Source organism: Archocentrus centrarchus, chromosome 8 (assembly GCF_007364275.1).
Source record: "Archocentrus centrarchus isolate MPI-CPG fArcCen1 chromosome 8, fArcCen1, whole genome shotgun sequence".
Lineage (NCBI taxonomy): Eukaryota > Metazoa > Chordata > Actinopteri > Cichliformes > Cichlidae > Archocentrus > Archocentrus centrarchus.
In genome coordinates this window covers 13625543-13651459 of record NC_044353.1, presented here as the reverse complement: position 1 = coordinate 13651459, position 25917 = coordinate 13625543, and the positions used below count along the sequence as shown (strand labels likewise).

General features: G+C 39.3%; 1 protein-coding gene across 1 annotated transcript in view; it reads right to left on the bottom strand.

The window, feature by feature from the left end:
• Nucleotides 1–25506, bottom strand: part of mgat5b (alpha-1,6-mannosylglycoprotein 6-beta-N-acetylglucosaminyltransferase B) — a 69588-nt gene extending 44082 nt beyond the window's left edge. The window contains exons 1-5 of the mRNA XM_030735813.1: nt 25159–25506; nt 23533–23645; nt 8892–9036; nt 2327–2436; nt 411–484 (exon numbers count right to left, since the gene is read on the bottom strand). Coding sequence (XP_030591673.1) covers nt 411–484; nt 2327–2436; nt 8892–9036; nt 23533–23645; nt 25159–25226 — 510 coding nt within the window. The 5' untranslated portion in view covers nt 25227–25506. The remainder of the gene's footprint in view (nt 1–410; nt 485–2326; nt 2437–8891; nt 9037–23532; nt 23646–25158) is intronic.
• Between the last annotated feature and the right edge of the window lie 411 nt (nt 25507–25917).

Sequence of the window (25917 nt, the reverse complement as noted above, 5' to 3'; positions counted from 1 at the left end):
CATAAAAATGTTTCCTACAGTAAGTTTTCAATTTAAGTCTCAAAGTTTTTTCTTTTCATTTTTTAGTATTATAGAAGCAAAGATGATTTGTTTTATAAGACGTAACAGGCAAAAATTGTTTAAAAAAACCTTGTTCATACAATTAGTGTACTTAACTCCTTTTTGCATAAAAATGGTTGGAAATAATAAATAATCAATTACAATGATGAGCAAAACAAGATGTATATGATAAACCTAAATATAGCCATTAAAAATTATTCTCTAAAACATCACTTTAGACACTAAAATAGCTGGTCGCTTGAGGGTTAAACATCCCCTTATTTCATTATACCAGATTTATGTTGGCTTGTACCAAGGTGAAACACCAGACTGCTCCTCTGTTTGGACTTAAGTGAGATATAAAGACTTACATCCATCTTGCTGGGGCAATCTGGATAACGGGGATCTTTAGGAATCTCACACTGTCCGAATGCTCCGTCCCTAACTGGAGAAAAAGAAAAATGCAGGATGTTTATCAAAGCTTAAAGACACACTCTGACAAAAGACCAGCCTCATCAGACACTGGCATTAATCCACAAAGAAAAAGCTGCATTGCTGAGATTTTTTTTTTCTTCACGCTGAACACAAATACTATATGGACAGAAGTATTGGGTCACACACTTAAACTTGTATTCAGGTGTATAAAACCAAACACCTAGCCATGCAGTCTGCCTTTACAAATGAAAGAATGGGTTCTTAACTGTTCACTGACATTGAGCATACTACAGTAATAGGACAACACTGTTGCAACAAGTCAGTTTGTGAATTTTGTAAACACCCCCCCCCCCCCCTAGATATTCCATGATCAGCTGTAAGAAACTGTATTGCAAAGTGGAAGCATTTAGGTACCACAGCCACTTTGGCACATGTGCTTAAAAATCCCCACCCTCTGCTCCTCTGCTAAGTCAATAACTACAGAGCTCCAATCTCCTCTGGCATTAACATCAGCACAAAAACTGTGCTTTGGAAGCTTCATGGCATGGGTTTCCCTGGCTGAGCAGTTTCTGCAGGTGTAATGTGTAGGTTGCCGTGTACTTTTGTCCATATAGTGGAGAGGAAGGTGAGTGAAACATGATGACAACATTCATCTAAAATATCTACTGTGTTTTTTGTCAACCAGAGTAAAATCCTTGTTTTGCATTTGTGTCAAATATTTTATAAACCCTGTCACTATGTTAGATTTTATTATAGCTTTTATATAGTTGCACAAAGCCCAACAGTTTCCCTCTGGGCTTAAAGTCTGTTTATTTTTTGTATTAAAGTATACTGTATATCCTCCAGCCTTTGGGATGAACAGAGATAAATTATAGAGTAAGGCAGATAACAGACAAGCTCCTGTAAAAGCTTGGTCTCCTCTGCTAAATGGCCAAATCTCTGCACCAGCCAGCTCGCTGGATTTACTATAGATAGACTGCATTAGCGTGATTCATAAAACTCAGAATCCACTCCCACTAACCCCCTGCTTCTTCCCTTCTCCTCTCTTGCCTCTTCCTGTTGTGAGGAGTATCTCTCCCCTTCCTCTTTCCTGTCTTAAACCCCAGCACCAGTAAGCCTAATCAAAAAAAAAGGAGTTGCAGCTCCTCCATCAGCACCTACCAAGCATCAAAGAGCACAATGAACAGCAAATAATTGGCAGCTATTCTTACTGATTAGCATCATAACAGCAGGCCTCTCACAAAGAAAAGTGCCATTGCCATTCAGCTGTGAGAAAGGTAACCAGATCAGCCCCATTTAAATGATTCTGGCCATTATGACGACAAAAAAATGATCCGCCATATTTTAATCGGACGGTGTGTTGAATTGTTTTCAGTCAAGTACAAGGTGGCGATACAGAGGAGGAACTGAGCTGTGAATTAAATCACACTGATTTCTATTCTTTCTCCAATAAAGTAACTGAGAATGAAGGGTAATAAAGAAAGCTGACAAGTCCCGGATCCCATTAACGAGGCAGCAATTCATCATAGTGATTTAGATGTCCTGAAGTTGCTTCGTTTTGATATTGCATGTTTGGATTGCTGTTCTCCAGGGTAATGTTCTGTGAATAATGTCTATCATGTTCAATATGACCAACGAGCAAGTGCCTGTTAGACATAAATTGTGCATCCAAGTGCTAAAGTGGATCCAGACTTGACAGTTTGGCTGAAAGTATGTGGGCAGTGAGAAAAGGGTCTACAGATTGGATGGATTTGAGATTGACGGGAGGATTCATCAGAAGGGCTGCAGCTATATTTGGCATTCTTCACATACAGGAACGCAAGTGTGTGTGTGTGTGCATTTTGAATCATACCTCTGCTGTTGGCTATGCTGCGCTGCAGGATCTGCTCCACCCTAACTGCCATGTCAGACATGTTCTGGGCTATGGCCTGGATCCGCTCCACTAGGCCAATAGGCTGGATCCTGATCAAGCATATCAAACACACACAACCACTTTTTAATGACCTGAATTCTCTTTAAATGTGAATCGTAAACAGGCATCTTCGATGAAAGATGATGCCGTATTTCTACGATAACTTCCTTCCATTCAGCAGTGTTTGTTGTTTTCCCACTCTTTGCAGTAAGCGTGAACTACAAGAAGAAATGTTAATTATCATGATCTTGAGGCGTGAAAATCTTTTAAAACACTAAAAGATAATTTATTTTGCTGGGAAAATATAGTAACTCAGCATATTACTGGGGGTCTGTTGGGGAAATAAAAACAGAAGACAATTAGGTTGTTTCGCAAATGTGTTTCACTCCCATTGACCTCTGTGCCTAAAGCTGCTGGCAAAAGAATCAGGGACCAATATTTACAACGGAGAAGACAACATGGTGGATGAAAAAGAAGAAGAAACAGGTTGAAGACAAAAAAAGAAAAGTGCAATATTCTGCAATATCATAGTTTCGATTGTCCTGTAATTTGTGGCATGTCAGAAAACAAACAAAAATAGAAAAATAAAAATCCAACCGGAGATTATCTGAAACACTCAGAATGCAACGCTCAGAGAAACTGCAAAAAAAATCCAAGAGCTGCATCACAGACTCTACAGGCCTGAGTTAGCATGTTAAATGTTAAAGTTCATGACAGGACGATTAAAAAAAAGACTGAACAAGTATGGCCTGTTTGGAAGGAGAAAGCCTTTCCTCTCTAAAAGAACCTGACAGCACAGCTTAGGTTTGCAGTGTTGGATCTGAACAACTACAAGACAACTGTCAAGCATGTCAGTGGAGGGGTGATGATTTCTACAACAGAATGCCTGAAAAGGTGGCGCTGCATGCTACTGAATCATGGGGTGCATTTAGTTTTTCACAGAACTGCATCAAATCCTGTGAAAACTGTTTTTCAAGTATACCAAAATGAGTATTAAAAAAATAAGCATACCAAAATATATTTCAAGTTTTATTGATGCACGTGCAGTCTTAGCAGAAGCCTTTAAAGGAAAAGAGCAAAGGTTTTAATATTTGCTCCAACACCACAGGAATGCACTCGAGTATCCCCCATTTGTTAAAGAATTTATGCAATGATTATATGACTCGGCATAAAAAAGGGAAAAGAACAAAATTTATTAATTTCTGCTGATATTTGAAAAGAAATATTTTTAAATACCTAAAATTCCTGTGCAGTCAGCTATGCACTTTATATATGAAGCTTGTAATGAAACCACTGATACATTTCTGTAACTTGTGTAACTGATTATACTGCTTGGTTTTGCAGCTCTACTGTTAATGATTTTTGATTATTAACTGATGTGTAAATTATTTTGCAGTATGAATTTTGAAAAAAAATGTCTTCTATGTCTGCTAATCTCTTATCCAACCAACTGTATGAAAACCCAAAGGTATTCAGAATTTAATTTAATACACAAAGGAAATCCACAAATCAAGTACATTTAAGAATAAATGCAAAATATTTACATATTTAAATAAACATGTTCATTTTTAAGTGAAATTTTTCTAAGCAACCTGCGGCTAATTTTGCTAAAAGATGCTAATTGCATGTCTATTAGAGAAGTTTGTCTTCAGGCCTTTCTGCCAGAAAGGCTTTTTACATTTACTGTGAAAGAGTTTGCTTTAAAACTCCTCCACAGTGTTTCATAACTTGTCATTTTATGCAGAGCACTCAGTTACCTATCGTTCCTCCCCTCATTAGTACAAATCCTCCAATTTCTGCAGTCTGTCTTTGATGTTCAGTCCCATTTAACTCAGCTTAAGTTGATGTTTAATGCAGGAAACTCCAACTTGATCTTATTTTCAAATGGCAAAAAGTTTACATATAAACATCCTTACATCAAAACCATCAAAACAGCTCAAGGGACTGAAATTGAAATGGTTACAACATATAAATATTTAGGCGTCATTATAAATCATAATTTGTTATTTAAAATTCACATTGAAAAACTTGTGTTCAAGCTGAAACCTAAATTAAGTTTCTTTTTTCTTTTTTTTTTGGAATAAACTTTTCCAGGCAAGGACACACTTGATTTCTGAAACTTAAAAAAAAAAAAAATCTTACATTCTGTGACCTTCTCTTTCGAATGTATCTGATAAGCACCTAAAGAGGTTAAATACTCTCTACCATTGTGCTTTACATTTTATAACTGAATGTAGAAATTACGTAACTGTGTCTGTATGCCCACAGACTTTCTCACTGATTGCTTTTAAATTATAAATCTGTGTGTGGGCTGGCAGATAAGAAAAATGATCTGTGTACATATATAAAAACCATAACCAGTACAGTCAACACAGTCCTGACAATTTCAGGACTGGTTACTGTGGGGGGAATTTAATTCTCTTGGTCAATGTGATTGCTCTTGTTTTTATCACATACACTCCAGAAGTTGTATTCACTCGCTTGTACTATGTGTCATGTACATTTGGATGTATATGTAAAACAATCCAATGATCTTAAGGAAGTAGTTCTGTTCTATTAATTAACCAAAGCAGTTTTGTTAATAAAAATAAATAAATTCTGGAATCTTGCTGGATATTATATTGCAAGTATAACCATACACAACTGCAAATAAAACCTAAATGATCCTTTAAGCTCAAACACTAAATTTAAGATATCACTTACCTTTAGACGGAGTCCTTGGCCATTTTCTGTGATTATACTTGCTCACATTGTATCTAGCAAGACTTTCTGGATATTATACTTTTACCTGCCCTGCTAAAGGATGCCTGTAGGATCAGCCATTGGTGAATGCAACGGTTGATCCTACAGCCGTTACAGTTCACCCCACCTTAGTAGTTTTGTTATCTGAATGAACTGCTACCCTTGTTGTCTTGGCCCTTTCTCAGACTTCCTCACCTGGCTTTCTAAGGTTTCTCACAACAACCCTTCCAGTGTTCTACTTCAGCAAGTTGTTGTCCAGATATAAATCAAGTTGACAGCTGTGTTTAATGTCTAACTGCAGCCTCTTGCAGCTACAATAAGTATTGCAAAAGCTAGCAAAAAACCTGACAAGCCTTTTATTTTCCATTAGTATCTGGACAATGACATTTTTTTTGTGGTGTGTGTCTATATGTGTGCGTGTGCAACCTTTGCCTCGGTACACCGCCACAGTGGATTTAAATTAGCCAATCAAGATGTGCTAGCTTTAATTCAAGGGGCTTAGCAAAAGTATTAAATTACAGTTTTAATTTTATACTGAAGGTCTTGGTTGTTCAATTTAAAATCCAGTGTGGTGGTGAACAGAGGCAAAATTACAAAAATATGTCATTGTCCACATACTTATGGACTGAACTGTAACTACAGCTAGTGTAGAACTTAGATCGATATCCTCTTGATCATTAACCAAATAACTAAATAAATTCAGCATTAGTGCTGATGGTGTGAAGAAATTCATTTTTTAAAATTTATTTACACTTATATTTAAGATATGCACTATTTTCAAAAGAAAAAGTAGCCCTGTAATAACATTATATGTTGCAATTACTAGATTTGCCTTGCAGGAATACTTTATGTTTGCAGTTGCTGGTGAAAAGCCGTTAAAATGGTTAAAGATGATCCTCGTGGTCCGATCCTCATTTCTGCACAGCTCAACACATTGCCTCATAAACATCTGACAAGCAAAAAAACTAAGAAAAAGTAAATTTTGACCTTAAACTTTTGCACATCAGCACACAACTTTAATGATGGTTGCTGTCTGCGCCGTAACCAACCAACATTCATTAGAGGAACCGCTTTACTGCGGTGTATCATTGCTGTTTTACATGACACTTAAATGAATTATTCAAATGAGCACTCCTGTTATATAGTAGTATTTCTGGAATTTATATTGCTCATTAAACAGCTCTGAATATGTAAACCCGGGAAACTCGCAAAAACAAATGGAACAGTGGTCCAGAGCCGGATGCAGATCAAGCAGCAAAACTCTGATTTCATTTAGGCAGCATTTATTATTTTGTGTGTGCACGCGTGTGTCAGGGGAAGCAATCTTAGTGTGCTTATATGCATAACTTAACTAATTTTAAAACCAAATTTCATTCACTTCAGTCCATACAGTGCCCAAGAGGCAAGTGGTAGCCACATATCTTTTTCTACCCTTTAAATTGCAGCAGGTCAGCACTAATTAATTGGCAGTCACACAGATATACAATACAGTACAGAAATCACACACACAGCTTCTTACTGAGCAAACAGACATTGGTTGTTTCACACACCTCATATTTACACTAATGGGGAAGAGGAAAGACTATCAGCTGTTGAAGAGCAAGAGGACAACTTAATTACTTTCTCAGCATTATACCAGGTGGGCAAAATTTTTCCTGCTGAAAGATTTTACGCTAACCTCAAGGGTGAACCCTTACCCACAAAGTAGCAGCATGTGTGCCTGGTTTTCAAACTCTTTGCCCTTTGTCACTGTAACATTTCCAGTTTAGTCCCTGAGAGGCCAATTAAATGATTGTTAGAAGTATGTGACTGAAGGTATATTCAGGGAGCTTTCTGAACTGAAAACTAAACTGAGTGTAACATAGAAATATAAATATGTTGAGCGTTAGCCAGAGCAGAGTAAAAAAAAAAAAAAATTCCATCACACTTGTGAAAAGCATGGGTCAGGTTAGGTGAGGTGCTATAATTCTGCTTTGTTCATTAATTGCACTCTGAATCAATTACACAGTGGCCAGACATACCATAAATAGAAAATATCCCTGCAGATCGCTCTATAGATTACCAGATGGGTCATTGTTATCAGGCGCAACACATCAGGCTCTTCTGAAGTGAATTTGAGAGAAATTTCCTGTTTGTGAGGAAGACGGCGATGATGTCCAAGAGGAAAACTAACAGCAAAAGCACCAACAGGAGGGAGCAAAAGCACCAACAGGAGGGAGCAAAAGCACCAACAGGAGGGAGCTTCCTATCCTTAAACCTAGAGCAAGTGCTGGCATAAGAAAAGGTCAGTTGCCAAGGAAACATAAAGAACAAATGGATAGGTCTTCCACAATGACAATGATGCAAAACATACCACCAAGGCAAAGAAGACACACATTAAGGTCATGGCGTGGCCTTGCCAGTCTCCAGACCTCAATCCTATAATAATAATAATAATAATAATAATAATAAAAAAGGAAAATCTGCTGAGGAAGTTGAAGTTTCAAGTTGCTAAGAAGCAGCCAAGAAACCTAAAGGATTTAGAGAGTTTCTGTAAAGAGGACTAAATCAAGATCTCAGTGCTCAGGTTGGTCTGCCTGGTCTTACTGTAGAGTCCAGGTGTACTGCTCTATCAACCAGGAGCTGGTACTTTAGCCCTCTGGTTTTATTTCCAGTGCCCTTCTGAGCTGTGCTCATGATACCTTGTGTCACTGTTGTGTGACCTTCTTTCCCCTTGATGTTCTTCCAGTGTTGTTCAGTCTAAGCTCTGGGCACTGCTGCTCTCATAATATTGCTTCCCTGCTGCTGAGAGTACATGCTGGATGGATCTTTGGAGAGCAGGTCATTTATTTTCTTGGCCTCTGCTTCTCTGGTGTATCTCATCAGCTTCTTAGTCAGAGCTGTGAGCATTTGTTTGTCAGTTCTTAGAACCTCTGTTATGGACATCTTATTCATCCAGGACCTGTCTTTCATGATGCCATTCTGTACCTCAGTTAGCCAACAAACATGCATCCTTGATCTTATATCAAAGGGTTTCTAGCATTACTGTGGCAGTAATATTGTGTCTCTCAAAATATTAGCTTCTGACAGAAAAGCTGAACCACTAGAAAACTTTACAGAGTACCTTATTCCTTAACACACACTGTTGTCTTTTTGTATTGATTTCAGGCAAAAAGTTCTAGAGAGGTTTGCAAACAAAGGATTTATGTGGATGCACTGTGGGAGTGGGGTGGGAATGGAGGGGACTTGAATATTTGCCTCTGTGATTTCGGGGGCCTACAGAAGAAATCGTGAAGCTGCTGTATTAATACCTAAATACATATCTGAGAAAGCCTGGAATGGATTAATACATAATGCATTAGTGCATTAGTAGATGCACTAGCCAAGCCAAGTAAGGTTAGTTGATAGGTACTGGAGACTCAGATCTATGTGACTCACTCAGAGCCAAAATAAAAATTCTTTCATGCTGAATTTTTTCTTGATTTTAAGCCCATTTAATACAATGTACATTCAGTATATCTTGAATTTTCTCTGATTTTACTGATTATAAAGTAAGGACTCTTGGTAGAATTAAAATGAATAATAATAATAATAACAATAATAATGTTTAAAAACACTGTACTTAATTTACCAACCTCTAAAATTTCCTGATGCTTATCGATTTCATTTGTTTCTGACCTTTCAGGTCCAACCTTGAAGGGCAGCAGTGAATTTTTTTCTTAATCAAAGGTGTTTGTCTGGTGACAGCAAAGAGATCATCATGCAGGCCAGTGCTGTACTGTACCTGTCCAGGGCCAAGCTCAGCTCATCCAGCCTGTGGGTGTCGGTGGTGTTGCCAAGTTTTGACAGAGCATCCATCCTCTTCATTATTACCTCCAGCATGTCACAGATTTTCCTCAGTACCCCACGAGACTCTTGGCCACCAAGTACTAGAAATACACAGAGACAGGCAAATACTATGTGACTTATAATACAGTACCAAATAAATCAGAAAGAAGGCACAAAGAGGATGATGCTATTAAGAGCAACAGGATGAGGCGTAAGAGGTAAATGGAAATAACAGATATCATTTGAGTGTGAATTCTTCCTTCCACTGCTCCCTTTAGGGGTCACCACAGCAGATCATCTACCTCCATCTCACCTTATCCCTTGCATCCTCCTCTGTCACGCATGTCCTCTTCACTAAATTCATGGATCGTCTCTAAGGTCTTCCTCTTTTCCTCCTGCCTGGCAGCTCCATTTTCACTTTCCTTCATCCAGTATCTCCACTGTCCTCATCCTCTGCCCTGTCCAGACCATCTCAGCCTTGCCTCTCTAACTTTGTCTCCAAACTGCTCAACCTGAGCTGTCTCTCTGAGGCACTCATTTCTAATCTTGTCCATTCTGGTCACTCCCAATGAAAATCTGAGCATCTTCAACTCTGCCACCTCCAGCTCTGCCTCCTGTCTTTCTCAGTGCCACTATACATCACAGCAGGCCTCACTACCATCTTGTAAACCTTCCATTTCACTCTTGCTACTTTTCTTCTCTCACAAATTACCTCTGATCCTCATCTCCTCCCACTCCACCCTGCCTGCAACTCTCTTTTTCACCTCTCTTGTGTACTGTTCATTGTTTGACCCCGGGTACTTAAACTCATCCATCTTCATTACCACTGCTCTTTGCAGCTTCGCTGTTACACCCATCTCCCTCTCATTCACACACATGTATTCTGTCTTCCTTCTACTGACTTTCATGTCTCTTTTCTCCAGAGCATACCTCCACCTCTCCAGGCTCTCTTCCACGTGCTCCCTACTCTCACTACAGATCACAACGTTGTCTGTGAACATCATATTCCACAGAGACTCCTGCCTGACTTCGTCTGTCCGCCTGTCCATCACCACTGCAACATTTCTAAACACTTTTTTCCTTTAATGAATATTGACAATAGTACCAGTTTAAATACAACAAAGGAGCATGGATTCTCAAAGTCTACATCTTAAATTACTTTATTTCATTACCCAGTTGACTCTGGTTCCTGTGAATGTCATCTCAGTCTATTTTCTATTTTATTTCATCCTTCACAACTAAATCCGGCTTCTCACTGGGAGCCAGCACTAACAAAACACAGGAATGGTCAAATTGGATTCACAGTATTGGATTTGTTTTCGTGCTTGGCTCAGATTATTAATGACCTGACGGATGGTAACCCAGAAGGGTGCTGTTTGTAAATACCTCATCAATTAACGGGCTTGCAGCTAAAGCCAACAAGGTCAAGTCAGGTCCCAGACTGCACCACTACTGAGCCAAGGTCCTGACCCTCTGGTGTTTGCTTCAATCACACTAAGCTCAACTCCATGTATTTATTTAAAAAATGTAAATGCATGAAGTGAAAGAAAACACAATTAGCTTCATCCGCCTCAGGCAGTAGGTCTTAAGTCGCTTTTGATGAGGAAAATTTAAGGAACTGAGATAAACAGTGCCACTCCTGGGACTTGAATGAATTTGTGACCTGAATTCCTGAAAAAAAAAAAAAAAAAAAAAAAAAAAAATCAGAAACTAACAACAGCCTCATATTGTTCTCGGAGAGTGAAAATAAAGCCTCACCTTTGAGTGTTCCCTCATCAATTGCATTAGGCTTTAGAAACTGCATTGTGTGCAGGCTCACTTCCCCTGTCAGTGTTCATTTATCACTGGCCCCAGAAAAGTCACCTTTCACATAAAATAAATAAATAAACTGCATTACATCAACAGTAAATAAAATAAGGGGAAAGGAGAAAAACTTAACTTCTCCTGCTCTTTGTGAGAGTTTTTTTTTTTTTTTTTTTTTAAAAGGAGTTATCCAGCCTCTCGAAAAAAGGTTCACAGAAATGTTGCACTGATATACCTTCCTCTATTGCCTGCGCATATTTTCTTCGTTGGCTGAGTCTTTCCTATTATCCTCAGTGAAACTGGCCTAAAGATGTCTCCTTTTGAATAATTCAGTAGTTAGACAACAAATTTTTATTCCATGAGCAGAAAGAAAGAGAATAAATAAATTCCCCTTTCAGATTTGGGGCTTTATAGCAGCAGTTTAATACTACAATTTTAGAAAGACTAAACCAGGATTATTTTTTTTTTAAAGAGATTAGAAAGAAGATACCTAGTAGCAAATCAGCACGCTGTCCAAACTGGAGCATGTAAGGCCATATAAACAAACGCTCAAGTCTATTTGAAAATTAAATAAAACAACAACCACTTTTTAAAACCATCTTTTAAAGGGATTATTGTAGAAAAGGAAAGTCTGTGTCTTAATAAGGAGGATTCAGACTCTTTGCTAAGTTCAGAAGATCCCCTATCAGTTGCCGTCTACTCGCTGCAGTAAATCTAAACAAAGCCTCTGGGCTAAAGTGTTTGAAGAATTCACATTTTTTCCACAGTACTGATCCCGCTCTCACACATTGAGCAAGTAAATCACTATTACCAAGACCGTACCCCCACCCTTTCCTACACAGTGCATTTTCAGCACTAAGCTTTATATATGTTTGCAATCAACTGCTCATCAGACAGCTTTTTACTCCTGTTTTCTGCCACCTCTTGGGAAACATTAGCTAGTGTGTTATTTCCCATGCAGATGTGAGTGCACCGACAGTGGTCTAGCAGGAGCTGATAGTGTATCTATGTGCTAATGTAGAGCCTCCTCTGTGTCATTCCTCATCAGCTGGTTAATAAAAAAGCAGATTTAGCAACAGCTAATCTCCTTTAAAGACTCAATTTCATGAGTGCTGTGGCACAATCAATATCATGAACAAATTCTAGTTAGATCACCATTTTTACTTTAGCCTGCTATGTGCGCTCTGGAAGACTTGATGACCAGCTATAAACAACTGCTTTCCAACGCCCACAGGCTCCATGTAGAAGTTCAACACCAGCATTTTTACCCAGCTTGTCTGCAAGTATACGGCATCTTTTTATCTTTTTAGCTGAGGCCCTCAGTGTTTTCCATTCTTTCTCCATCACTTGATCCACATTTGTACACAGCTTTCTCATCAGCACCCTGAAATACGTTAGGCCATGTCTCTGCCCTCTAGCCATAGTTCCTCAGCAAATTGTTTATGTGCCATCTAAGCTGCAGTGTTTGAGCCTACAATAGCAAATTTTGCTTTTACCCTACATGTTCAGTCTTCAAGTCAGTGGCATTCAAAGCTTGTCCTTTGGGCTTTTTCAGAAACATTTCGCCTGGGCCAAGAAAATGTTGATGTGCTCAGAAAATGGCTCTGAGTGTGTGAAGCACAAGTTGGTCAGAGAGGTGCCACTGCCTTTAATGATTTAAATATGACCTCGACACTGAATTCATAAAGCAGTACAGACCTATCCCCTTCATAGTCATTACAGATTTTTTTGCTTCAGTCTTCAAAAAAAACCAAAGAGCCATGCACTCTGTTGCAAAATAGCATGACAAAAAAGTAGGGCATGTCGTGCTCATGTGCAGCCCACACTATGCTTTATGTCTGATTGCTGTTGCCTCCTGCAAACCTCTGGGCAACTTTAACAAAGTCACAGTCTTCACATTTTCTCTGTATGTGACATGGCTGCAAATTCTGCTCTTTTAAGAGAAATTCCTACATAACAAATTAATTAAACAACACTGCTTTAATGAATGCCACAAATAAGGACAATAAAGCACTTGCAAGTCAAGATAAGAGCCAAAGACACAGACGTGTATAAAGTGGTCCCAAAATGTGCTGGGAGAAACACTATCGGCAGGTTTTTGGGAGGATGACATGGGTACTTCGTGTAATTCTATGTAAATTAATATTTGAGACAGAGGCTTTCCCAGCTGTCACTGGGCAACAGGTTGTCAGTCAATGGCAGGGCTAGCTCAGAGAGAAAGACCACAGTTTATGCTCACATTCACACCTATAGCCAATTTCAGATCACCAATTAACCTAACATGCATGTCTTTGAACTGTGGGAGGAAGCCGGAGTACCCAGGGAGAATCCACACAGGCACACAAAGAACATCCAAACTCCTACACAGACTTATTGAAAGGTTAATATGATGATGTACACGTGTGGTTACCCGGATAGTGGTAAATTGTTTTTAAAAAATGTGGGGGAAATTCCACATTTATTGATTGTGATTTATTTATGTGGGCATTTCTTATACATACTCTTGTAAAAGACAGAGCAGTGTGCAGATGCTACTTAAAGATGGTAGTTTAACTTTAGCTTACTGATAGATCAAGCTAGGAGGAGGACTGAAATGTATGTGCCTCCTTGGAATTATGGAACATGTTGTGGAGTCTTTAGCATGCAATAAAAATTGTTGTGAGATGACTGTTATTATGATTTGACACTACATACAAAACAAAAGAGAAAAAATGAATAAAAAGCTTTTATTTTTTTTTTTTACTTAATTTAAAAAAATACAGTCACTATAAAGAAACAAACTGCAACAATGGCAAACACGAGTGAGCTCAGAGAAAAGGTCAAGCCTAGTTTGTTTGCAAGAACAAGTCTGCTTAAATCAGCAACAGATTTGTAACTGGGAACAAAAGAATGCAGAGGCACATGAAGAAGGACCAGCAGGAGATTTGTCTGCACAACTGAGAGCATTTTTTTTTCTTAAATTGTTAAACACTGACCCATGAAACATTCAAACAAACAAAAACAAAAAAATCACCTAACTCAAGGGATGAGCCAGTGTTGTGTCTACATGTTTAGGTACTTTGTTACAGGGATCCTCTTGTAAAGACATCATTTGTTCCCATTTCTTTAGATGGCTCTTTAAAAAATCCCAAATAGAACACAGTTTGACAGGTATGAAATAGTATTTTTTTCCCAAAGAGCTATTCACAAAAAAATTAATTTAAAAAAAATGTGGCATATCTCAGCATGTCTGCAGTGTATCCTAAGAAAAGAAAAGAAAAGAAAAGAAAAGGAAAGGAAAGGAAAGAAAAAGAAAAAGAAAAAGAAAAAGAAATTGGAGTGGAGGACAAAAGAAGAAGTGGCAGGCAGGCCTAAAAAAAAGGTGGTCAGGAGAGAGATACAGTGAGTGTCTACAGTCATCTGTCAAACACAGTGGAGGCTCTGTTACGATTTGGGGCTGCATTTCAGCCAGTCTTGTTGGAGATCTTGTCAAAATTGATGGAATTATGAACACACACTGCTAATGCAGTTAAAGCATACATTAAAAACACACTATCAGTCAAGACCCTCAACCTCAACATTATTGAAGCAGTGTGGGATCATCTTGACAGAGAACAGAACAAAAAGGCAGAAACATCCAAAGAAGAGCTTTGAATGTCCTTCAAGAAGCCTGGAGAACTGTTCCTGAAGACCACTTAAAGAAATGAGAAGAAAGCTGCCTCAGAGAGTTCAGACTGTGCTGAAGAATAAAAGGTGGTCATACCAAACACTGACTTTCAGGCTCAGTGTAGGTAACTCTTGTTTACCTAAGCTTTTATATTTTATCTGTTTTTGTTTCTATATGTAAAGTTTTGCACTCATTGTTGGCACACTCACTTTGATGTTTAGTTACCATAGATTGTATTATTTTCTTGCTGCTGTAACACAGTAATTTGTCTTGTGGGATCAATAAAGTATCTATCTATCTATCTATCTATCTATCTATCTATCTATCTATCTATCTATCTATCTATCTATCTATCTATCTATCTATCTATCTATCTATCTATCATTGGAATTGTACAAACTCCCTCATATACATCATATAATGTATTTCCATGTATGTTTGCACATTTCACCAAGTTTTACTGTGTGAGCCTAACTAAAGGAAAAACTTGAAAAAAAAGATCCTTTCTGCCAGAAAACCCTGAAAGAAATCCATCTCCGGATAGCCATCACTCCTACAGGTTAAACTACTGTAACTACAAGCTCCAGGAAAAAAGTGCTGTCTTCATCCCATTTGTATTTTGTTAGGCAACCCATCATTTCCTTTTGGTGCCCCTTTTTTCCCCCAATATTTTTCCATGCTGAGGTAAATGCAGGCTAACAGTAAACCACCATTTAAGGATGTCTTCCTGAAGGCTGCATTTGGTCAAGGCTGAAGGTCAAGGCTGTATTGGTAACACTAGGTTATGAAGAGAGGGGTAGTTTACTGTTAATTAATCTGCAGGATAAATGTCTGGGAGGAAAGTCCCTTTGTCTGAAGAAAAAAAAAATGGGTTCAAGACCTATGTTTAGATCCCTTTGTAAAAGAAAAGACAAAACAAAAATAAAAAAAAATACAGTTTTATAAATTTTAGGTCATATTGCCCACCTGTACATCAGAGATCAATGAGAATCATTGATAGAGCTTGAAATATTAAAAACAGAATAAATCTGTGTGGGTACAGCAGAAGAGCCCAAAGTGTAACAGAGGTAGAGCTGAAGCTGCAAAAGGTGCACGGAAAGAGTTTGGAGATGTGTCGTTTTCAAAAAAGAAGAAGAAGAAGTGTGAATTTTACCATAACAGTAGACTAGCATTGTTTTATTGCATTGCTCATTGATTAATATAGATGCATTAACAGCAGTCTCGGGTCTCTTTAATTACCTAGCATACGGACATATAGTTAGGTCAATAAGTATTTAGACAATGACATATTTGACATATGACATATATTCATTGTAGGGTTTCCCTCTGGACACCACCACTTTGGATTTTAAATAAAAAAAAAAAAAAATCCAGATGTGACTGAAGTGCAGACTTTCAGCTTTAATTCAAGTTTAACAAAAGTATTTATTTAAACATTTTTAACACAGTCCCTCATTTTCAGAGGTGCAAGATTAATTCGACAAACTAACATAATTTTACATACTATGATTGCTTTTAATACTTGGTCAAAAATCTTTTGCAATCAGTGACTACATAAAGCTTAGAACCCACTAACATCACCAAACACTGCATTTCCTCCCTTGAGATGCTCTGTTATACCTTTACTGCAGCCACCTTCAGTCGCTGCTTGTTTGTGGGTCTCTCTGCATTCAGTTTTATATTTAACAACTGAGAAGCATGCTCTATAACATCGACTGACTTGGCCCTTGTAGAATATCCCATTTCTTTGCCTTGAGCAACTCTTGGGTTGCTTTTGCAGTTTGCTTTCGGTCATTATCCATTTGCACTGTGAAGCGCAGTCCGATCAATTTTGCAGCATTTGGCTGAATCTGAGCAGAGAGTACAGCCCTGTACACTTCACAATTCATCCTGCTACTTCTATCAGCAGTCACATCATCAATAAACACCAGTGACCTGGTTCCACTGGCAGCCATACAAAAAATGTGGTATGCTTTGGAGCCCAAGCCATTTCTCTCCTACTCCATACTTTTCTCATTCCCATCATTCTCTTCCCGTTCATCTTGGTTTCATGTGTCCAAAGATTTTGCTCGTTTGTTTTCTGTTATTTCCTCCCTGGAACTCTGCAGCCTAATCTGGTCTTCTTGTTCTTGAGTGTAACCAGTGGTTTGCACCTTTCTTGTAAACCCTCCGTATTTGCATACATGAAGGCGTCTCCTAATTGTAGACTTCAACAATGACACACCTTCTCCCTCCAGAGTTTTAATGACTTGGTTAGATGTTGTGAAGTCGTTTTTCTCAACCATGGAAATAATTCTGTGAACATCCACTTTAGTCGTCTTATTTGATCTTTCATTTTTAAGAATGAACCAGAATTGGGGAATGTGTATAAAAAATGGCTGTAATTCCTACAAGTCAGATTTAACAGTACAGATCAACTGACACTGGATTTTTCAGGCCAAAATAAGGGATTAAAAATTATGGTATCTACATATATGTCAACATCAAATGAATCAAGTAAAAGACTATCAGCCAAACTATTGATTGCAGCAATGTGTACTGTCTGTTCTTTACTCAAGAATGTATTCTTCTTTCCCATTAGCACCACTGAGAGCTAAATAAATAAGTCCAATCATCCCTGCTACGCACTCTGGCTGGCAAGGTTTCTCTGTGAGGGAGCTTAGAGCTGAACCTCTCCACCTCACCTGTCACCAGGATAAAAATCAGACATTCCCTCCTGCTCTGAACTCAGACATGCTCAGCTAACCCTCCCCCTGTCCTCTCACTGCAAATTCAAATATTCATTACAGAAAAGGCTGATTGAGATTGAGTTGCTCTCTGCTTTATGGCACATGTGAGGGAGCTGCCAGATCCAGAAGCTATTAGAGCAGAAAACCTTTGTCACTTATTCTGTGTGCAGCTCCAACCTCTTATTATGCCTGACAGCCTGGAAAAATGGAAACAACCTGCACTATTTTTTAAAACACGACTCCCTCTAACTTCAATTAAAACCTTAATCTTCTATCCACAGTATGCAGATAAACCAACACATTTAGTTAGAAGCATGATGATTTTTGGATTACACTGCACACAGTGAAACACTACAGAATTTCCACCTTTATCAATTTGCAAATGTGAAACTATATTTCAATCAGATCTTTGATTGTGTGATTTTATTCTGAACAGCAGCACGGAAGCTGTTAATTTACAATCTGTGGATATTTACAGTTCTTGTTCCCTAAGCTCCACGTTTCAGCACATTCAGTTTTAAAAAAAGAAGTGGAGACTACATAAAAGTGCTAAGTCTCAGCTTTCATTTGAGTAGGTTTAGGTTAATATTGAAAGAACTATGTGTAAGATATAGCTCTTTAAAGACGCAGTTCCAAACATTAGTGATAGCAATAAAGAATTTATTATTTTATGGAAAATCCTGTATATTCAGTGAAGTCTGGGAGCTATCATCCCCTACAATCTCTGAGGCCTTCAGCAGAGCCAGCTCCAGCTTTGCTTGTTGTGATGTCTCAACGCCTAAATCTTCAGCAGATCAGGTGATTGACTCAGCCAGACCTCCGCAAAAGCTCTTTAGATGCATAGGATGTTGGTTTAGGATTGTTGTCCTGCTGAGTGATAAAATTCACTCCTTCAAGTCTGCCAGTTTTCTGAAGATAAGCTTAAAAAATGCTCCTATACATAGATCTGCATCAATCCTGAAGCTTCTGTCAGCAGTGTGCCAGTTCCATTGGGAGCCATTTAAGATCCATGCCAGACGCCCTACCATGTTTGACAGATGGGATGGGATCTTTTGGGTCACGAACCATTCTGTTTTACCCCCTACCCTCCCTTCTGTGAGTGAGGTCACAGAGTTTTGAGCTTGTGCTGTGCCATCTACCAACTACCTTTTGTATCGCTTCCGTTTTATTTTCCCCTATATATGATTGCATGTTTATGCTTTAAATTGACAGGCATCTGATCCTCAAGCTAAATACTGCAGAAACTCAAATTTCACTCAACCTCATGAGCCACACGTGAGCTCTTTTGTGCATGAACCACCATTCCAACAACAAGCAGCTGTTATGAACCGTTTGGTAAACATGTCTCCAGTTCCTTTTGAACTCCTGGGGAAACAGGTTTCTCTCACAAACAGTTCTTTGGGTAATTTTGTAATTCTACTCCAATTAAAGCTGATCCTTAAAACTTTGATGTAGTCTCCACTATTTTATTTTGAACTATGCCTAAGCAAAGACCTTAGGAAAAAAATTGTTTATGCCTGTAGGGAGGAAAATTATCTATTATTATAAGAAAGCAGCACGGTAGTGAATTGTTTTGCACTGTTGCCTTGGTGCATGAAAGATCCGAGTTTAAAACCTGCCTGGACTTTTCATGTTGCCCGTATTACTCTGTGGGTCTTCTAGTTTATGTTAGGTTAACTGACAACTTGTGTATGTGTAGTCTACCCTCCCAGATAAGGGAAAAACTGGAAATAAAGCAGCCAGGCTATGTTCAGTTGCTGTATTGAGTTGATGCAGAGAAACTGAAAACCCATAGTGAGGTCATTTTGTTCTTAAATGGCTCTGTTGAGTAGGAGTGGTCACTCATCGGGGACAGGTGACAAAGACAGTTATTAGTTTTTGTGTTTTTTTGACATGTATGCACACTAAACTGATTCCTATCACTACATCATGACTCCCCAAAGTGGTCCTTATCAAATAGATTTTCTCTTTAGGGGTATTCTGTGTTCTTCACTTCCACAGATATCCTGATGTGTTGTACTGTCGACTATTGTCTTTGACACTAACTTTACTTGGGGGAATGTATTGTGATAGTATCATATGATGACCTCCTCAAAATAGTTAAAAGTGCACCAACTAGAGCAGGGGTGAGCCATTGATTTTCCCAAGGTGCCACATGAGAACCTGCTGTGGACAGTTGCATCAATAAGCTTATAAAGAGGTAAAACTAATATTGAGCAGTTCAGCTTACTTCGGCGGTCCTCCACAACAGGTTCTCATGTGGCCCCCTTGGGAAAATCAATTGCCCACTGCTGAACTAGAGGGGCCTAACTCTTTAAAAAAAAAAAAAAAAAAAAAAAAATCCATGACACTTGTGGAATCTTCCTAAAATCTCCATAAATTGTCCAAATGCTCACCTTCTGTACTGTACACTTATTGAAGACATATACAACTCAGTTCACTGAGAAATAGAATGTCCCTGCACCCTGAATGTGTGTCCCTGCAGAATGTCTAACATTATTTTCCAGGATGGGAGTGTAGTACTTTTATCCTTTGCTTACTATTCTGCATAAACATATTTCCTGTTTTTGCACACAAATACAGTCATACACACACACACACACACACAAAAAAAAGAATACATGGAAGCAAAGAGAAACAACAAGAATAGAAAGTGAACTTCCTGACCCAGTTTGCAGCTCACATAAGTGACAATACTTGATCAGTATTATATCCGCTCAGAAAAGGCACTGAAGTCAACCAGCCTGCCATAATAATTTCATCTAACACAGAACTCAGTATGCTGTAAGTGCTCGTGTGAAATCTATTGGTTTTTTCCTCCGCTCTTTTGCCTTTACAAGAGCAGATATGTCCAAGTGTATGCGCATATTCCATGGCCACAGTCCAACAGAGGCAATTATTTTACTGCAGCTAATTTACAGAAAGTTGTAATCAAGTGTTGTACTTATTTTACCCTAAGTCACAATTAATTAACTAACATGTACACACAAAACAGTATTACTTAACAGTCCAGTCAGTGCAAGCCTAATAATGAACAGTCTTCTTTATACTAGGCTAAAGCAACAACATTATATGAGCATTATCTCTGCCTAAATGTGTCTATTTTAACGTCAAAAAACAAGAGGAGAAAAAAAAAATAAAATAAAATAAAATCAGCATCAGTACGCCCTGATGATGAGTCTTTAAATAAAAGATGCTCAGTGCCAGAAAGCTGTAAATAACAATCTGAGAAGCAGAAAACATGTTAGTGGGTGAATCTAGTCAACTGTCACAAACAGCAATCAGTGGCTCCATTGTCATATCCGCCTCACAATCCAAGACAAAAATCGCTCCCCCCCCCACCAGGCAAAAGTGTGAACAGTGAGCAGTCATCTTTTATCCACACCTCTTCTTTGTCAGACACAGATCCAGGCAGTCACCTGTGCCATCATTTCCCATTTATTCACAACTACTGTTGGAGTTCCAGCAGTAGAAAACACACACATGCTGGAGGACAGTGCTTAAATTTCAAGAACATTATCAAACTTTTATTCAAAAAAAAAAAAAAAACTCACATTCACAGCTTTGTTAGATATGCAGATGCCACACCCCTGCTGCAATTGATGTCAGAAAACACATATTTTCATTCATCATGTAGTGAAGATTACTGAGCTGTGAAATAAAAAAGTTCCATCAGTGTCTCTGAAAGGATGGCAGTAAACAGGATGCTGAACGATGCTCCTTGCACACCTGCTGCCCTGCCATCACTCAGCAGTTTATGAAGGTAAAGCAGCTTGTAATCATTCATTATTATTTTTATTTCCTTTTTGTATTACTTTATTAATCTTTTAGGAGCAATTTATACAAAGGTTCATCAATATTCACTCATTAATTAATATGGAGAGCCAAATTAATGGATTTAAATCCACAGGGTGCAGGAAAAGCAGTTAAAAAATAAAAAAAGCTACTCAGGTAATGGAGCTTGCATGTAAAAATGAAGAGCACATTAACATCCGGACCATTTAGTCTTGCTCTGAGCAGGGTAAAACCTGAAACTGTGCTAGGCCCATTTCTCTCTTTATGGCTGAACTACATCAAGACCCCCGTGGCAAAAGGACACACTGTGAAGGTGGTCTTCAAAGAGCTTATTAGAAAGCTATGGTACACCTCTGGAGTCTTTCAGATATGTAGGATCAAACGCCTCCACCTTTCAGGCACCCCACCCTGGAAGAAATAGTCTCCCCCACCACCACCCGTTACTTTTTCCACATCATTAGTTTCCTGTACTTTCAAAGGGAAGTTATGAAGGAAGTGCATGCACTTTAAATCTGGATAGAGATGTGTATCTTATTGCAATTCTCTGTCTCAGGCTGTGCAGTGTCAAAGAGATCATCACATACATGGAAGCAGTGCAAAAATAGAGTCAAAAACAGACAAGAGAACGATAGAAATATCGAGGCAGGAGAGAGAAACAGAAGGTAGCAACCCAGTAATTACATTTTTTTCCACATCTTTAGCTCTTCAGGCAGTTATTGTCATTCACAAGATGAGAAGCAGACAGAGTAGTGGTTCCTCTCTGCACAGCCTGGCCATTTTGATCAATACTAAAAGTACTGTGGGTGTTAAGGTGCTTCCATTCTATTTATGAAATTATCACAATGAAATCGAAAAGAGCCACAACATGTGGTCAAGTGATATTGCACGTGTTCATTTATCTCCTGCAGCTTTCCAGACCATCCAGTGCAAAGGCTGGATGGGTGTGAAGGCCACAGTAAGCACTATCAAGGTACCGTTCCACCAAGAAACTCATCCCAGCTAATTCATTATGCTAACTCCTGGTCCACTAATCCTCACTCCCAAACTTGCATGTGTGCATAAACACAGAAACGTGCATGGAGAATGAGCCTTTACATGGTTGGGCTCTCCCTGGTTAGCAGCGTTTAATGAGCCAGAGGCCTCATGGATTCCCTTGACTGCAGCCTGTGAGTGGTTAATTAATCAGACAGCTCTCCTGTCTTACACTCTCCCTTTTCTGTCTCCCTCACCTTGAACCAGATCACCATATACCCTTTCATAAATGGGTGTTATCTCTGAAATTATCACCTATGATGACATCTGATACAACATTCCCATCTATGTTCTCAGAATTACACTGATTTTTCTTGTAGTGAGAGCATTATTAAAAATTTTGAATAACCAAGACATTCATAGCAGTTAGTCGCTCAGCTGGATAAGTCAACATTATGTTTACAGCTTACACACACAAAAAAAACAAAAAACAAAACAAAAAAACACACACACACACACACACACACACACACACACACACACACACACACACACACACACACACACACACACACACACACACACACACACACACACACACACAGCAATGTTCTGTTTACTTATTGACATAGAGCCAAACTGGATTATTCAACAGGGATGAGATGAAAACTGTTGTATAATTTGAATAGAAATGAAATGACATCAGTGGAGTGTGTTATCCACACAAACTAGTAACAACTGGTGTCCTTGGATGGGTTGCAATGGATAGAAGCATTGCTTCTTCTAATGCCAGCTGGTCTCTGTCACAGAGGATGACACACAGTGTCAACAATGTGCCAAGCGGTGATAAAAAGGTGAGAGACAAAAGTCCAAAAGCTAACAGTGACTCTCCCAAATGGCTTGTGCTGTAGTGGTTTATATGCAGAGGCACATAGCGCAAACACAGAGGACGTGCCCTGAAAGATAACAGGTTTCTCTGAGGGATGGCTGCGCATAGTTTGGATTTCTTTCAAGAGTGGCTTTCATTTGAAGGATATCTGTGATGACAAAGTCTTTGCTGTTATTTTAAAATTACCTTGTGATAACTGAAGCCGTCACCCTGAAACATTGCAGCTTTCAGCTCTCCAATGATCACATCATCTTTGAAATCTCCGGTAAAGGTTCAATATGATTAGCAGCAGTAATTTTAACTTCACTTTTTTAGATGCTTGAAATAACTGATTTTTCATCCTGAGCTTGCAGGATGTGTCCGACTTGTAGATTACTTCCTCTACACAGCATACCGTGCGGCTCTGCACTATTTGCCCACATGCGGGGTACAATAACCAGCGTAAAGATGGACAAAACCTTGAGTCAATTTTCAGCTACAACTAAATCAAGTCCCACCAGGTCAGAAAAGGTTCGTGACATGAAAGTAGACGGAAAAAAAAAAATGGTGATGGTGGTGTAGATGAGAGGAGCCTCTCCAGGCGACAGTACCCCCCGATGCACTCCTGATGAGCAAAGTGAGCAGGTCTGTCAGTTCGCTGGCAGTAATCAAGGAAGCCCCATGAAGCTCTCAGCATGTTTCCAGTCTGTTCATTACCAGTGCAAGGCACAGCCACTGAAGTCACAGGCTACCGAACAGCACTGATGTATAACCGCAGGCTTACCTTCAGCTCGCATGGTGAAGGGGGAATCTCCGGGCCGCTTAGCTGAGAACTGGCCCCCAAGAGAAGTCATTAGAAAGCACAGGCTGAAGAAGCCAATCCCCACCACAAAGATCCTGCAGGAGAGAGATGGAGACAAAAGGGCGATTTGTGACATTAAGACCAAAAGCCAAGGTTAAAGCTCAGGAGACAAAAAGAAGCAGAGGACAGAGGACAGACAAGGGCAGAAAAGTAGGGGAAGAAAAAAAAAAAAGCAAGCCAGATGGTGTAATTTCACAGAAGAACTGCAGCAGCGTTCAGTTTAAACTTAGGACGCTGAATACTTTATGACATTTTGGTCCCATTTTCCAAAATTCGTATCATATCAGTCAAGCCCTCCCCAAAAATTGTGTACTCTACTCGCTTGACTGTGTCATTTCAAATGAACCATTACATGGATGGTTTTCTGCATCACACTGTGCTCAGTGAGCAAAACTCCAAAACAAAAGCATTCTATTACAGGCAAATGGCTGCATATTGGAGAGAGCATGGCAAACATTTCTTAAGCTTTAAAAACAAATGCTTTGGTGCAATTGACTTAAAACTGGCTCCTCTGAACGCTCCAGCAGTCGTGCTGAGAAAGTGTTTTGGAAACAATCCTTTTATGGAGCAGACAGATCGTCACACTTCTATGCTATCCACCTTTTTGCAGGTTTTTATTTTTTGATAAGGCTGAAAGCTGACTGCAGCCATTCAGCTAGAGCCTGTGTGTGTGTGTGTGTGTGTGTTTGTGTGTCTGTGTGTGTGTGTGTGTGTGTGTGTGTGTGTGTGTGTGTGTGTGTGTGTGTGTGGGTGTGTGTGTGTGTGTGTGTGTGTGTGTGTGTGTGTGTGCGTGTGTGTGAGATAGAGCCACAACAAATGTGTGCGATAATGGTGGAAAAAAACTGGGGTTTGTGTTCAGAATGGCATAGGAGTGTGAGAGAAAACAGCAACGATTCAATTCTACAGTGACACCTCTTCTCTGCACCTTCCACTGAACTCTGCAGTGTGGTCATGGGAGTTTCTTAGTGGCACGCTGAGTCAGGTATGATGTGGAGCATCACGACAAAAAAACTGCAAAGAATCAGGAAACTTAAAATCTCAAAGACATAGAGGGCATGGCCATAGTTATGATTACTAATTATGTGGAGCTGTTTGGTTCATGAGTTTAGCCAGTGTTGTCAAACTCAGAAGTTTTAATGAGTTTGTGTCAGCTTGGTTTGCTTCCACTGCTTCTCCAGCTGCTTGTGTGGAGAATTTTAGCTGAGTAAGCAAATTTTAATTGTGGTACAGTGGCCACCCCGTTGCTCCAATTAATTGCAAAGCTCTGAACTTTTTCTCTACTGGAAAAGAAAGAAACACTGCTTTCAAATGTAGCTTTATTTCCTCTAATGCTGATCTAATCGATAATTTTGCAGTGTTTTGCTACATTCTCTTCAATTCCATTAATTTTCTTTGACGCTGCGGCAAGAATACAATAAGAAGAAGAGGAAAAGAAAACGTTGCCAAAAAGCAAAGGAAATGTGCTCTCATCTTATCATTTCAAAAGTCAGCCTACTAAATAATTGAAAGCCTTTAAGCTGTGGGAAACCAAAGGCAGCGCGTTCTTACCTGAACGGTTTGAAAGTGAGAAGGCATCTCCTCAGCATAATGGAAAGCTCGCTGCTCGCTGCGATCATTTTCCACTCACATAGAAAGCGCGGGGTCTGTCTAACATTGTGCAAGTCTGCGTGCCAAGTGGCGTCAAAAGCATAACTTTCAGCCAGGGTCCTGAAGACCGACGGGAGGTGCGTTCAAAAAAACGCAACTTCCCAGCCTGACTGCTGCTCGTGGTGTGCTGTGAACAAGTTCAGCGGAAATCCTGCCGGTGGGTCCTGCAGACAGCGGGTGGATAGTCCTTCTACGGCTACGGAAGAGACGCAAATGGGCACCAATATGCGCCCTGATTGTCTCTTAATAAGTTATGATCTTAGCGCTGATGCTGTTAATTGTCCTGGGAATATACGGGACATTAAGCGCAAGCACCCAGGACTGCTGAGTTCATTGAATTACTCTGAGTGGATGGAGGACTGACTCTCCCTATTACACGAGTGGCTCTTTAGCAGTGGATATTTTATTGATAGCGCCATCTAACGATTCGGACTAAAACACAAAAGTTGATATGCTTAATATAAACGAATGGATGAATGAATATAGAAAAAAAACGCAAATCTAAAATAATTTCGAAAAGGTTAATAGGATCAAAACAGCTGTATTTATTTTACATTTTAGTGGGGTATGGCAACGAAACAAGCACTGCGCCTCTCTCAAAATTGCAATAACTGAAGTGAGTATTCTACCATAACCTGAGAAGACAATACGCTGCCCCCT